This window comes from Homalodisca vitripennis, chromosome 8 (assembly GCF_021130785.1).
Source record: "Homalodisca vitripennis isolate AUS2020 chromosome 8, UT_GWSS_2.1, whole genome shotgun sequence".
Lineage (NCBI taxonomy): Eukaryota > Metazoa > Arthropoda > Insecta > Hemiptera > Cicadellidae > Homalodisca > Homalodisca vitripennis.
Genome location: NC_060214.1, coordinates 32,533,896 through 32,547,739, shown reverse-complemented (window position 1 = coordinate 32,547,739; position 13,844 = coordinate 32,533,896). Strand labels below are relative to the sequence as shown.

At 30.7% G+C, this 13,844-nt stretch overlaps 1 protein-coding gene across 7 annotated transcripts in view; it reads left to right on the top strand.

The window, feature by feature from the left end:
- LOC124367505 (glycogen debranching enzyme) overlaps positions 1–13,844 on the top strand; it is an 86,200-nt gene that overhangs the window by 25,042 nt on the left and 47,314 nt on the right. For 6 of the 7 annotated variants that reach the window (XM_046824377.1, XM_046824376.1, XM_046824372.1 and 3 more), the window contains 5 exons: positions 3,335–3,429; positions 9,762–9,972; positions 10,225–10,417; positions 12,182–12,316; positions 13,416–13,634. In XM_046824377.1, the coding sequence (XP_046680333.1) occupies positions 3,351–3,429; positions 9,762–9,972; positions 10,225–10,417; positions 12,182–12,316; positions 13,416–13,634 (837 nt within the window). In that variant the 5' untranslated portion in view covers positions 3,335–3,350. Of the gene's footprint in view, positions 1–2,651; positions 3,026–3,334; positions 3,430–9,761; positions 9,973–10,224; positions 10,418–12,181; positions 12,317–13,415; positions 13,635–13,844 lie in introns of those variants that run through there. The other variant, XM_046824374.1, reaches the window with a different exon arrangement.

Sequence of the window (13,844 nt, the reverse complement as noted above, 5' to 3'; positions counted from 1 at the left end):
GTAGTTTTTTAAGATTCATAAAACAATTTTATACTTTTTACATCTTGAACAAATAAAATCATAATTTTATGTGTAATTCAGATTTTTCATTTTTACACAGAAATCGTAATCAGTAAAAATTAAAAATCTTGTTTAAAAGTTACAAAAGACTGAATTTTAAATGTGGGTTAAATTCTGTTGAAACTATGTTAGAGACCACTGGGATGGTCTGATGTTTTATGAATTTCCGCTTGCATGTGATCTTTAAAGACCTCTTAATTGTATTCAAAAAAATTAATTTATATTACATTTAAATTATATGTAATATAAATATACATATAATTTATTTATATTTCAATAAATTATAGTATTGATCTAAATCAATTCTTGGTCTAAGAAACAACTTTTAAAGCTCTGTCAATGTAAATATATTTATCATCATTTATAGGACATTAATTCGTTACAGCAGCACAACTCACAAACAATGGTCCATAAACAAATGATTTAATTTGTCTGTTATGTTCAGAGAGAAAGTGAATAAAAGCTGAGCATTATTTATTTCAAACAGTTGTTAAAACCAATAATTTGTTGTAGAATTATATGAAAACAAATCTGTCCAAGAACAGTCACGTAGCATTAAATTGGTGCATCAGTTGATAAAAATTTGTAAAACAATGGCATGTATACTGAGCGAAGAAAATTGTTTTTATTGATTGAATATTCCTTGATACCGAGTAGAATTGCTTAACAATGGGCACAAATAACATCAAAACAATATATTATATAATTTTTTTAGTGAAATGGTTTTGCTGAGGCCACAGAAGTGATCACAGCAAGGTTTATTTAACGGGACCTTTTACCATGTATGACTGCAGATTATAATGAACTATTCTTAAATAAAGTTAAAAAATAGTTATTTCCAGTTTGAAAGAAAAAGTGAACATAATTTTACTTTTTTTTGGAATTTTAGAGATAGTTTAATTGGCTCCACCATATAATTGTCTTAATCAAGACAAAACCAAACAAGAAGCTTAATGGCTTGTGATGTAAGTTGAAGGACAGAAGCTTCAGGCAGGTTTACTTTGGCACATGTAACCAACCGATGGCCGATGGTTTGATTTTAATGAAGAGGTCCTCCTCTGGCTAATGAACGTAATTGCGAATCGTGGAAACAATAAGAGTAATGACTGGAGTATCTGGCTTTTCATATTCTACTTTAAACAGTCTACTTTAAATATATTTGAATATTTACATTATATTTACTGTACATCTATCTATTGATATGGAGCTTGTGCATTTAGACAGTGCCAGCTCGCAAGTGTAAAAATGTTGGAGGAACTTCTCACTTAGGGATTATAGTCGTCAGGGAGGTTCTACAAAGTAGTGAAGGAGTTTTTTTAATTTGTTATTAAAAGTGATTTTTAGGGCATCTAGCTTTGAAGTTCACATAACTTCTATATGCTAACATATACAATATTCATAATTCAAGGCTTATTTTAAGTTGAATCTGAATTCAAGTTTAACAAATCAGAAAATATGTATTACTTAAAACAGTTCATGCATTACATCTTCCAATAATATTTTAATAATTTACAACATTTTTATGTAAAGTGAAACTTATATGGAAACCTAAATTTACAAGTGTAAATGTTCTCAATGCTTGTCTAAAAGAAAATGTATAAACTTGTAACAAAAGAACCAAGTGTTTAGAAAGAGCTGCTTTTTCAGTGATATAAATTTCATTCTTGCTCAATAAAAATTCCATTCAGTATGATATTAAAAAAAAGTAGTATTACCCTTCTCGCAACTTTCGGCTGGTGCTAACTATGCAACAACTTTATAAGTTGCAAAGTCGTGATGAGGTTTGTTAGAAATTCAAATACCTTTTTTGGTACAGTTTAGTTTAGTTGATTGGGAACATGTAGTCATTATTTTGGTAGAGTTAAAGTCTTTTTAGATGGTTAAATACGTCATAGTGGAGATGACACAACGACTCAAAATAAATCACTGGCTAGGAGTCACTCTTGAGTACAGAGTGAACCTTGAGGAACTCAAAATGAGTCGCTAGCAAGGAAGTGGGTTAAGATCAATTCTAGTCTAAGTACATACAAGGATCTCCCATAAATCTTCTTTATATTTGATCATCTGCCCTATTAATTAATTTGACTGACTCACAACAGGCTTCAAAAGTGAACCATTGTTATCTATTCAAAGTATTTTTACTGAATATATTAACTGATTAAATTGAACAGTTAGATCATAAGAATTTTAAACATTTTAAACAAAATTTACATAAAAATTATTTTTTTTACCATCATTTAAAAAAAGAAAATGGACATTCAGATTTGTAAATATAAAATTTGTATTTTTAACTAGTCTATGTATTTCTGTAGCATATTTTGTTAATAAATTTATTTTTTTGTAAAATATTTACCACTATTTTATACGAGTTTAGCTATGGAAGTTAGAATTTCTTATGTGATCACACAAATGAGCAAAAAGTGTTTTCTTCATAAATTTAATGTCAAAATAGCATTTTAGGGGATGAAGACTTTATTGAATACATAAAAACTTATTAATACATGTAAATGCCTTTAATGTTTCTCTATTTACTTGCAAGTATTAATATTCCACAACATTTTTACAACTACATACTAATGATAATGTCTAATTAATCCAGTGTTCAAAATTGTGAATAAAAATGTCATCCTTGTACAAAATAAAACGCTAGTTGAAATAAAATTATGGTGTGTATTGTTGAAACGGCATGACTGTGCACATAAGCAATTGTGAAACGGATTTATGATTTGAGTGTTTGCCGTTAATGTTTTGTTTTAACGATTACCGGCTAAATTGCTTGTATCACTCACTAGTATGAGTGCTATCAACAGGTGTACTCAGTGATAAGCCCAGCCCACACAGTGGTAACTGTCAGTCGTGTAGGTGTGTGTAGTGTGGCCACAATGCTGCCTGTACCAATGGGAATCATAAATGTCATCAATCCAAAATCCATGTTCGACACGGTTGAATTATTCGTTAAATGGCGGTAACTGTTTTTTTGTTGATTTTTTCTTGCTTTTTTTGTATTAAGTTTTGTACACCAAGTGGGTTTCAATATATTTTTCTGACTATATCTTATTTATTTTTATTAGAATTGATTACTTCATTGTTGCCTAAAATAACACACCATGATTTTTGTTAAGTGTCTGAGCTTAATTTTATTCTAATACAAGTTTTAATAAAATTATTATTTGGAAATCTCTTATTTTGTAACTGTGCACATTTGTTGTAATACTGTAGTGTAAGTTGTATTTTTTGGTGTTAAGTGAAATGCTATAGCGTATTCTAATTTCAGTACATCTAAACCCGAAATGGTGGAAACAACGACTCGGACGTTTCTTCTCAACGATGGGGAACACTTGGAGTCAAGCGTGTTCAAACTAAAGAAAGGTCAGTAATTCATGCATGGTCATGAGAACTTTCTATGTTTAATTTTTTTAAATTTCACACAGAAGAACTAAGTAATGTTTTTAATTGAAAAAATGTATGTATGTATGCCTAGTGTGTGCATGGGCAAAATTTATAATAATTTTATTAACCTCTTTAAGGAATAACACCCAAAAGTGTTTTGGTTAACATACAGGTTGCTTAAATTGAAATTTTACCAACATTTAATTTTATTTAAATTATTTGTGACATGCATGAGAAATATAGTTATGCCTTCATGGGCAGGAAGAATATTCATAAAACATGCCTAAAGGTATTGGCTATAATTTTAATTATTCTTACTTACTCTTCCCTTTAGTTCTTTCCAGGAGTAGTGTTCAATAAAACATTTTCAAATTGTATTTATTCTAATTTAATAGTTAATCTTCAAATTTTCGTCAATTTCCTTGTAAGTTTTCTCAGAGATTTAATATATCTTCAAAAGTTCATTACATCTCCAAACAATCAGACTGGTAACATATTATCATCTGTAGCTCCATCTAGAAAATTACTCAACAATATGTTTCCCTAAAAAGACACAGTTTTGGATGTTTGTAATGGTGATGTTATGGTGTTACATTGTGGTGTACCATTAAAACTTATAAACGTTTTTATAATTTAAATTTTCAGTGTTGTAGCCTCTGCATATTGTTTCAATTATTTTGGCAAAGTACTGATGTGACACAACTCCAAGATGTACTGATCAGTTTTAATTAAATTTGTTTGATATAAAAGAGTGTTGTTATCTTAATTAGCTGGGATTGTCTATTTATCTAGTGTATTTCTGGAGATATCAGCAAGTTAGTGTGCATTACTTATCAAGTCCTTGTGCATTCTTTGTGGAAAGAAACAAAATGAAATAATACTAGAAACAAATCAATCATATCATAAATGCAGCAAAGTAAATGAGAACCAAAAAATTCTGTTTTAGAACTAAAACAATCTGGTATTACATCGTTCAATTTGGTTACATATGGATATGTGAGGAATTATACAAACCTTACAACGTATCAGAAACACCTGAAAGCTGTGAATAAATTTGTAGACTTTTCTTTAACAATTAGGGTTGCTTCATTTGTATAGCAGTATACATGCAAACTAGGTTTATAGCTAAATTATTAAAGACCCAACACGTTCTTCTTAAAATCATATCGTCTATTTGTTTGCCTGTGCAACAACTTTTGGAAGAAAGAAAGGTTTTAGAGACTAGAAACTTTGTACATAGGTCTCTTCTAGTCCAAGGAAGTACACTATTGACTTTAGGGTGAAAAGATAAAAAATAAAGGTAAAAATACAATCATTTTGACTTTTTTTATTGGTATTATAGTCTAAGAGCTGAGAGCCAATTTTCAATGTATTAGAACACAACTTGGTCCTTGATATCAGTAGAGGAATTATTACTAAAAAAATTATAAATAGAAAGAAAAATATAAATATGAAAAGATAATTTTTTCCTCAGTTTGTAAATTTTCTTTTCTTGTCAACTTAAACTGACCGCCAGATTCTAAATAATAGTATAATAATAATGTAACTGTCAAACAGCTAGATAAAAAGACTGAATGTTGCCACTTTGTGGGTTTGAATTATCTAATGCTAATTTAATATTTATTCATGTGTCTGATGGTTCATCGTAAGTTTGTCAAGAGAAAAAAATATATGATCTAAGAAATAAATTATTATTTCATTTTTTAATTCCTTTTATAACCAACTTTCCATTTCAACCTCCACCGAACTAGCATGACTGAAGATCAATTTCTTTCTTAGTAGAAATTTCTCTATCACTTTCAATACAACTCAGTTTTTGTGCTTGTACAGTGTATATTGGCTCTAGTAGTCTCCTGGTCCATAAATCATATGACATTTTGTAGTAATGTGATGAACTTACTTTGTTGGAATGATTTGGTTTCATAAAAGATGGAACATTTTAACTTTATTACATTCTCTTGAGTTCTTCGATACCTCATTGTACAGGTTTATTAATGCTGGTAGTTTTAATTTATTAATAATGTTCATCTTTGGACATTGTTGATTCGATATGTCAACTTAGTTAATTTGCATATTCGTTATATTTTTGGATAATTTGTTAACAAAACATTTTTTAAATGTTCAATAAAAATAATATGTCATTTCTTTAATACTAGAAGTTCTGTTTTGAAAATTCAAATTTACCTTGGTTCTGGCCAAATATTAAAGGTATTAGTTACTCTACTGTACAAATAATTTTTAAATTACTCAAATGATTCTAAAGAGAAATTTACATAACTGAATGACACATTCAATATTTAAATAACTTTCCAACAAAATTTTACAATTATTAAGGACCATACAGATCCTTCTTAATAGGGTGTCATTTCCAGTCTGCCTGTGCAATAAATCTTGATAGAATAGATAGGTCCAAGAAACTTGAAACTTGGTGCAAATGTCCCTCTAAGTCCAAAGAACAACTCTATTGATTTGAATTCATTAAGCAGCTTAGATTTCTTATAACCGTTTTACTTCTGTTACATTCTGTTGGGTTCTTGGATACTCTTTTTTATCAGTTTAGTTCATAAATATGTCTCAGTGTGCAATATTTATAGGAGACATAAATATTTACGTTTGTATGTCCAAATCATAATGTTTAAAATTGATAAGTACAAAAAAAACACACATATATATATATATATATATATATATATATAATCGTCTTAAATTTTTTTTTATTTGATGCTAACGTCACTATCCATTTTTAGCTGAGCTGAATGATTTTGATTTGAAATTAGGATTGTAGCCAGTAAGTATAATGTACGCTTGGGAACAAGAGGGATAATCAGCTGATTTTGCATGTGTGGGCAGGAACAGTGGCGTCACCATTGACTCTGGGTAATAGGCTGTATTTACGGCAATGCCTCAAAATATTGCTAGTTTGACTGTTAGCTGTCAAAGATTTTGCTTTTCTTTAAAGTAAGTACATTTTTTAAATTACTTTAAAGACTATGTATGGGCGGTAATTCAGAATTAAAATGTGTTTTATTTTTATTCTTATATCTAAGAAATGTACATAATGTCACATATTTTAACCCAAATCTGTCCACTAAGTTTTTTGTGATTAAGTATGAAGCATCTTTACAAACTTCGGCATTTATAATATTAATTGGATGAGAAAGAGAGAAAACTATTTTTTATTATATTATTAAAAACACACTATTGAAAATGTAATGAGAAAGATGATTTTGCAAATTCACTCAACACATTTAACTAGAACTATTTTAGCCTTATAGCCAGACTGATGACATATAGAAACCGAAGGAACTATACTGGGGGGGGGGAGAGGGTCAGGTAATCCATTACCCCATCTCACGTACCGGAATATAGTGAATTAAAGGAAGGTCCTTGTAAATTTCTATCCCTCTGGCCTAAATGTTTTATATATGTTGCTAGCAGTGTATTAAAATGTCCCCGATTCTGCAGAAAAGTGAATTTGACCCTCATCAAGTAGTATTTGAGTGAAATAATTTACAAGTATTTATCATACTGATAACCCTTCTGTGGCGTCAGAGGAACTGACCTTTGCCAATACTAGGATGTTGAAAGTGCTTGCTATGCGATAACTATAATAAAAACTGCTTACTTCATATTAAAAAGTAGGTCAGTTTTAAATGAACAAGAAACACATGCAAGAAGTAATCAAATAACATTTTTTTAATGTTAGAGACCTGAAGAGGTTCTATCTTAGTTTCTCATAGATGGTTTTTTTATTCCTACTGAACTGACTGTTCGTAGAAACAGCTTACAAATAGTAGGTCAAATGAATAAAGTGAAATCAAATCATTCTTGTACCTGAGGACTAAGTAACCAGAACAAATTTTAAAATTACAACTGTATTTTGTATACATTCTACCTGTTTTATCTTATTGGAATATAATACCTAATTTATAAACAAACACTCCAATAATTATTAAATCGAGAAACACATCATCAGATCCACATAACTTAAATAAAACTTTAACCATGTGGATCTGATGATGTGTTAACAAAAATAAAATTTAATAATTATTGGAGTGTTTGTTTATAAATTAAGTATTTATTGTGTGTGTGTGTGTGTGTGTGTGTGTGTGTTTTGTATATATATATACAAAAACACACACACACACACAATAAATACTTAATTTACAAACAAACACTCCAATAATTATTAAATTTTATTTTAATATATATAATTATATATATATATATATATATATATATATATATATATATATATATATATATATATATATATATATATATATATATATATATATATCAGTACTATATTGAGTGGAAATTTTGTATGTGAAAATATTTTATTCTTAGTTAGACACAGTCTATTTTGTTTACTACTTTAATGTATCATTTATTTCACTAGTTCTAGTTTGAGTCTTTGAAATAGTCCAGAATCTCAAGAGAAAGGTGTTGGTTGTATATTTGTAAACAAAAGATTTTTTGTCAATGTTAAATTTGTTTTCTATATCTTTGAAGAAGAAATAACAAACATATTTGTTAAAAATGGTCTAGTAGTTTTACATATACGGTTATATCCGTATGCCGCACCTTGCATCGTAAGTTGAACATCAATAAAAAATAGCACTGGTTTTTTATTGATTTCTCCTGAGACATGCAATCCAGTTTGCTTCCCCATGTTTTTTAAGTCAATAAATTTACATATTCCTACACATTTGCAGCATTTTCATGAATTGTAATTTACAAAATAAACTAAAATAAGACAATACAGATATTTGTGTTTGCCATTTCCTAAAATTACGGACATATCTGTATGCCGCGCTTTAAGGGTTAACTGTATTAGAAGGTAGCAGGTTTTCAACATGACATGAATAAAAAAAACCTCAATGATTGTCATAACCAGTTGGGTAAGCCCTAGAATTAGTTAGATGCTTTCAGATGTCTAATGAATAGAGTGGCCAACCATTACTTCCAAAACTCTTAAAAAACAAATATAATACAATTTTACAGGATATAAGAGATAGAAAGGTTTACTATTTACTAAAATAGATATGCCATTATGCTAAATATATATTTTAGTCTTTCACTAGGGAAAAAACTTGAACCAAATTCAAAAATCTTTTCAGAATCAGAATCACTTTATTTACATTAAGAACAGTTATGCGTCAAAATATACATGTGATATATGGTAATAATACATGATTGTCATTTATAGTTGATCGAGTTTTATTGCAAAGTCTGGCTGATCTCTTCGGTGAATTCTTGAACAGTGTAGATAGGATGTTCCAATAACCACAAATCGAGTTTCCTCTTCATTTCCTTTCCAGTTAGTTGTGTTAAGGAAGCTGGGAGCTGATTGTAAAGTTGTGCTCCCATTATTGAGGGTTTCTTGTCATAAAGGGCAGTTCGATGTCTGACTGGCGGTATCAGAGATGCATTCCGGGTATTGTAGCAATGTGGTCGTGTCACCTTGGGAAGTCTAAGCTTGTCCACATGTAGAATGAGTTCTTGGATATATATCGCTGTGACTGTCTCTATTTTTAGTTGTTTGAATGCTAGTCTACAGCAGTCCCTGGAATCCAGATTGGCTAGAGATCTTACAGCCGATTTTTATATTTTCAGCACTCGCCTCAGGTTTGGTGCTGAAGTGCTGCCCCATATAATGACTACGTACCTCAAGTGGGTTTCCATAAGTGCATGTATGCACACAGCATGCACACAGCAATTTTCGCTGTTTCCCAACTGCTTACACTTTTTATTACATAGGTGGCGGTGTTTAGCTTCTTGCAGAGGCTGTCAATATGTGGATTCCAGGTTGGTTTAGAGTCCAAGGTTAGATCCAGAAGCTTGGTTTCCTCTTCGTTACTTATGTCAGGCAGCACAAGAACATGTCTCCCCCTTCCTCCAAAGTTAATCTGTTTCGTCTTGGATGGATTTGCGGCTAGGTCATTTGAAGAGCAGTAGTCATAAGTCATATGTAGTTTAAGAACTGATAAACTAAATCATTGAATGAGGATGGTCTTCTGCAAAGTAGATATTGTGTTTGCAACTGATTTTCAATTGTAAACATTTTACTTTTTAAAAGTTTGTTGACTCTTTTTATCTGGAAGTTGCAATCCTTTTGTTGGTGCAGATTATGTTGTACCTCCACCAATATTGTTTTGTAGAATTGGCAGGTCTGAAACACTTTGTACAGATAGTTTTATATCAAAAGTGCAACACTAATAAATTGTGTGATCTCTCTGCCAAATAATTAATGCTTCTAAATACTCTTTTTTTGTGTATCCTTAATTCAAGTTTGTGCATGTTGACAGGATGGTGGGTTGAACTGCGACTCGGGCCGACGCTGTTTGGGCGAAGGGTCACGGTCTACACGAATTTACCGGAAGAGGGAAAACCGTTTTCACGTAAGCAGTATCGTGCATTAACTTGGAGCACTTCATCTTCAGATGATACAGCCAAGTATTGTCGTCTACATCTCACAGCACCTGGTTCCTACCATTATTACTTCCACTATGATGATAGGTTGGTACAATTAGTATATTGTGTAACTTTGGTAATTGGTCCATTCTTTTCTTTGTACAAAGAACTAGCTGTTACAATTACTTTAATAGTGAGGAAACTGTTAGTTTTTGTGTGTATTCGAGTTTGACCAATCCACTATTTTGCAAATACCTGATTAAACCTGCTGAAGATGTATCATTTATGTTTGTTTAACTTTTTCAGAATTATGTTAGTTGTTGTTAATATCTGATAGAGTTGAACTAAACGTTGTAGTGATACGAAGAGAGGTTCCGGTTACATTCTGGTGGAGCCGACCTTGAGTGCTGGAGGGGAGGAGGTGACCTTGGACTGTGTGCAATGTGTGACATATATCGCCAAACTGCTGGGGCCCTTCGACACCTGGGAGAGCAAACTGAGGGTTGCCAAGGAAACTGGCTACAATATGATTCACTTTACACCTATACAGGTAATCTCAATCTCATGATTTTGCTATCCCAGAGAAATCAAGATTTCCAAATCTTATGTCACAAGCACAGTATCTAGTAGTAAATCAATCAATCAATGAATCAATCAACATTTTTTTATTTGCCATAAATTAAAGATCATTGACAAAGTCTCATTACAGCTTTCATTATAAATATAGCCAAGTCAGTTATAAAACTTAGATTAATTATATTTTAAGTTACACAAACATAAACCACTATACTCAAATACAGCCAGTGGCATTGGGGAATTTGAAATAAAATGTTTTTTAATTGGAAGAACTCATTCAGTGCATAAAATGGGTTATCTAACAGCCATAAGTAATATTTATTAAAAAAAAAAATTATTGTACTTTAGGACTAAGGGTAACAAATGGTTGTACACCCTCATTGCAATAACAGAATGGCTCTCAATAGTTTTGCTTAATCTATTAACATTAATAGATGCAGCATTTTTATTCCTGGTATTGTGGGAGTGTTTTATACTGCTAGGCTTTACTAATTGAGGATTTTGAAAGATATATTTCATAAGATCAAATGTATGATATTGCTGATTTTATGTTATAAGTACACCTATACTCTGGAACACATTACAGATTTATTGCTAGGAACGAATAAATATCCAGGTTACACTACTTATTTTAGCTTTTGGAGTAAATATGCTAATTTTATGATAATGGGTTTTTCTACTTACGGAAACCAGTTGAGTGTTAATTTCCAGTGAGATTATTAATTGATGTGATAGATGCCACCTTTAACTAATCAATGTGATAAAACATTTATAATTTCTTTAAATTCTTAACCAATTTTCAAACATATAACACATTCCATACTCAGTTAACAAATCTCTCAACTTAAGTTTCCAACTTATGGATTTCTAATAAAAGAGGTTATAGAGAGAAACAGTTAATATAACAATTAAACATTTATGGTAGTTTGACATTTTTTGCAAAGTTTAAAGATAAATATAAAATAAGTGAACAATTTAATTTATTTTTCATAAAAATAAAATAACAACTTAAAAAAAAGTTTGTTGAAAAATAATATTTTATAGTATATATTATTTTTTAATTAAAGGTATTAAAGGTATTGACCAGTAAAAATCAATCAAAATTTTGGGAAGATGTAAATATTTTTATCTGCTGTAGATGCGTCAACACATTTTTTTCTTTTTTAACACAGCCAGGCCCGTAACATGGCTGAATCAGATGTCCTCGGCTCACATTGTGCAAGTCAGTAGAAGACAGTATAAAAAACGAGGTAGAGATATTGGCAACTTGAGTGCTTTTGATGTGGCTTCAAAAAAAAACCACCAGACAGCAACGCATATCAGATTGGGTAATAGTCTTCACATTATAGGAAATAAACACAAAAAAGCATTTTGGGGAAGAATAGGTTAATTTTGAAACGTTTCCCAGTTATATAGTTACACATTGCCAAAGGAAATTTTAAAATTTTCAATCCTTAAAGGTTAATTAATGTAAGTTGTGGGATTTTTTGGGACGTCCAGTATGTATGTATAAGAGGAAACAAAAGTATTATGGAATTTTCCAATAAAATTAAGTAACTTTTAACACAATTTAATGTCATTAGTTTGAAATTTTACTTAGCGGATGACTTTCAGTGAGCTGTGAAGTAGTTTAAGATGAGGTAAAATAACATCACAAATTATGATATTTTTGGTTTTAGTGTTGTTTGTATTTTTAGTGTTTTTCGAATAGTTTGCTATTGTTATATTGAAATTCCAGGAGTTGGGTGCCTCCAACTCGGCGTACAGTTTGCAGAATCAGCTGGGCTTGAACCCGTCATTTGCTGTCAACGGGCACACCCCTGACATTCACGAGGTGGAACAGCTGACCAACAAACTCAGGAATGAATGGAAGGTACTGACAATCATATGTCTTATTATGGTACTAATTAGTAGTAGTCTACCAGTAGTTGATGTTTTATTAATCCATAGTGTTGACGAGTCTAAAACATTTCCTGTTAGCAATTGATAACTAATAGACAATGCTGTGCTTTTTCACTATTTAATTTGTTAAGTATATAAAATCAATGTATGCCTATTAGAGCATCTATAATTCAGATGTCAAAATATATTAATCTTACTTTCATTTTAAATGATCAAACTTTTTGTTTTGCTTGTCTAATTTTTTATATGTAGCTTTAGTTTTCTTCCACTGTTTTTGCACTATAAAAAAAATATTTTATATATTTTTAAACTCTATAAAACTAAGTGTATTTGATATATCTTAATAATTCGTTTTTAATTCTTGTAAAAAATGCTATATTTAAAACAGCTCCTTTTTTATACTATTATATTTTTATACTCGTTTAAATTAATTCAGAATAATTTTAATTATATATTGGAGTAAGTAAGAAGTGAATGAAGTCATTTTCTACGGAGTAACACTGTAATTCAATTACACTGTGGGTAATAGCCATTGGATTAGTTTTTGCTTCAGACTTCTTCATGATTTCATACTGTGCCAACAATCCGGGCTTGTTTACCATTCATTCACCTGATGAGAGTCAGAGGTGAAACTGATAATGAATTTTATATACACCCTTTCAAAAAGTGGCATTCAAATTATTTTGTTTGGTCATGGTGGCCCAACTTGCACTGTAGGACTAATTTTCTAATAATTCAGATTGAGTTTCAATGAGGATTACACTTTTCTCATTACACATACAAATTAGCAAAAAATGTAATAAAAACATATTATAAGTTTGTAAAATTTGATGTTGTATAAGATATTAAGACTTAAGTCTATATCTCATCTAATACTATGTATAACCTCTGGTCCTTCAGATATTATGGCGAGACGGTGAGCAAATAATGCAAAAGTGTTAAAACTGTTGATTATTATAATTATCCAGTCTATAAATTACCGAAAAAGTTGAGTATTGTATTACTTGGTGCTTAATGGTACGATGGTGTGTTTGCACATGTATTGTATAAAAGATAACTGTGTGTGACAGATGTTGACCATCTGTGACATCGTGCTGAACCATACGGCCAACGAGAGTCCATGGCTCAGAGAACACCCAGAATGCACCTACAACCTGGTTAACTGTCCTCACCTGAAGCCTGCCTACCTGCTGGACCTCACTCTCTACAAGTTCTCGCTGGAGGTGGCCAAAGGGATGTGGGAGTTTTCAGGCGTTCCACCGGCCGTCAATTCCGAGGAACATCTGCAGGTCAGGGGATATGCAATTTGAGATTGGATGTTTTAATTGTTCAATTAGTAATGATCATCCCATTTACAATGCAATTGGTTTTTCAAAATCATATTTATGTATGTGTGTTGTTGCATCAAACCACAATTTACAAAAATTCAATTTTACAATAATAGATTTCTACCAAAACTAAACATTTTTTGTCATAACATAAATTTATATAGAGTTAGA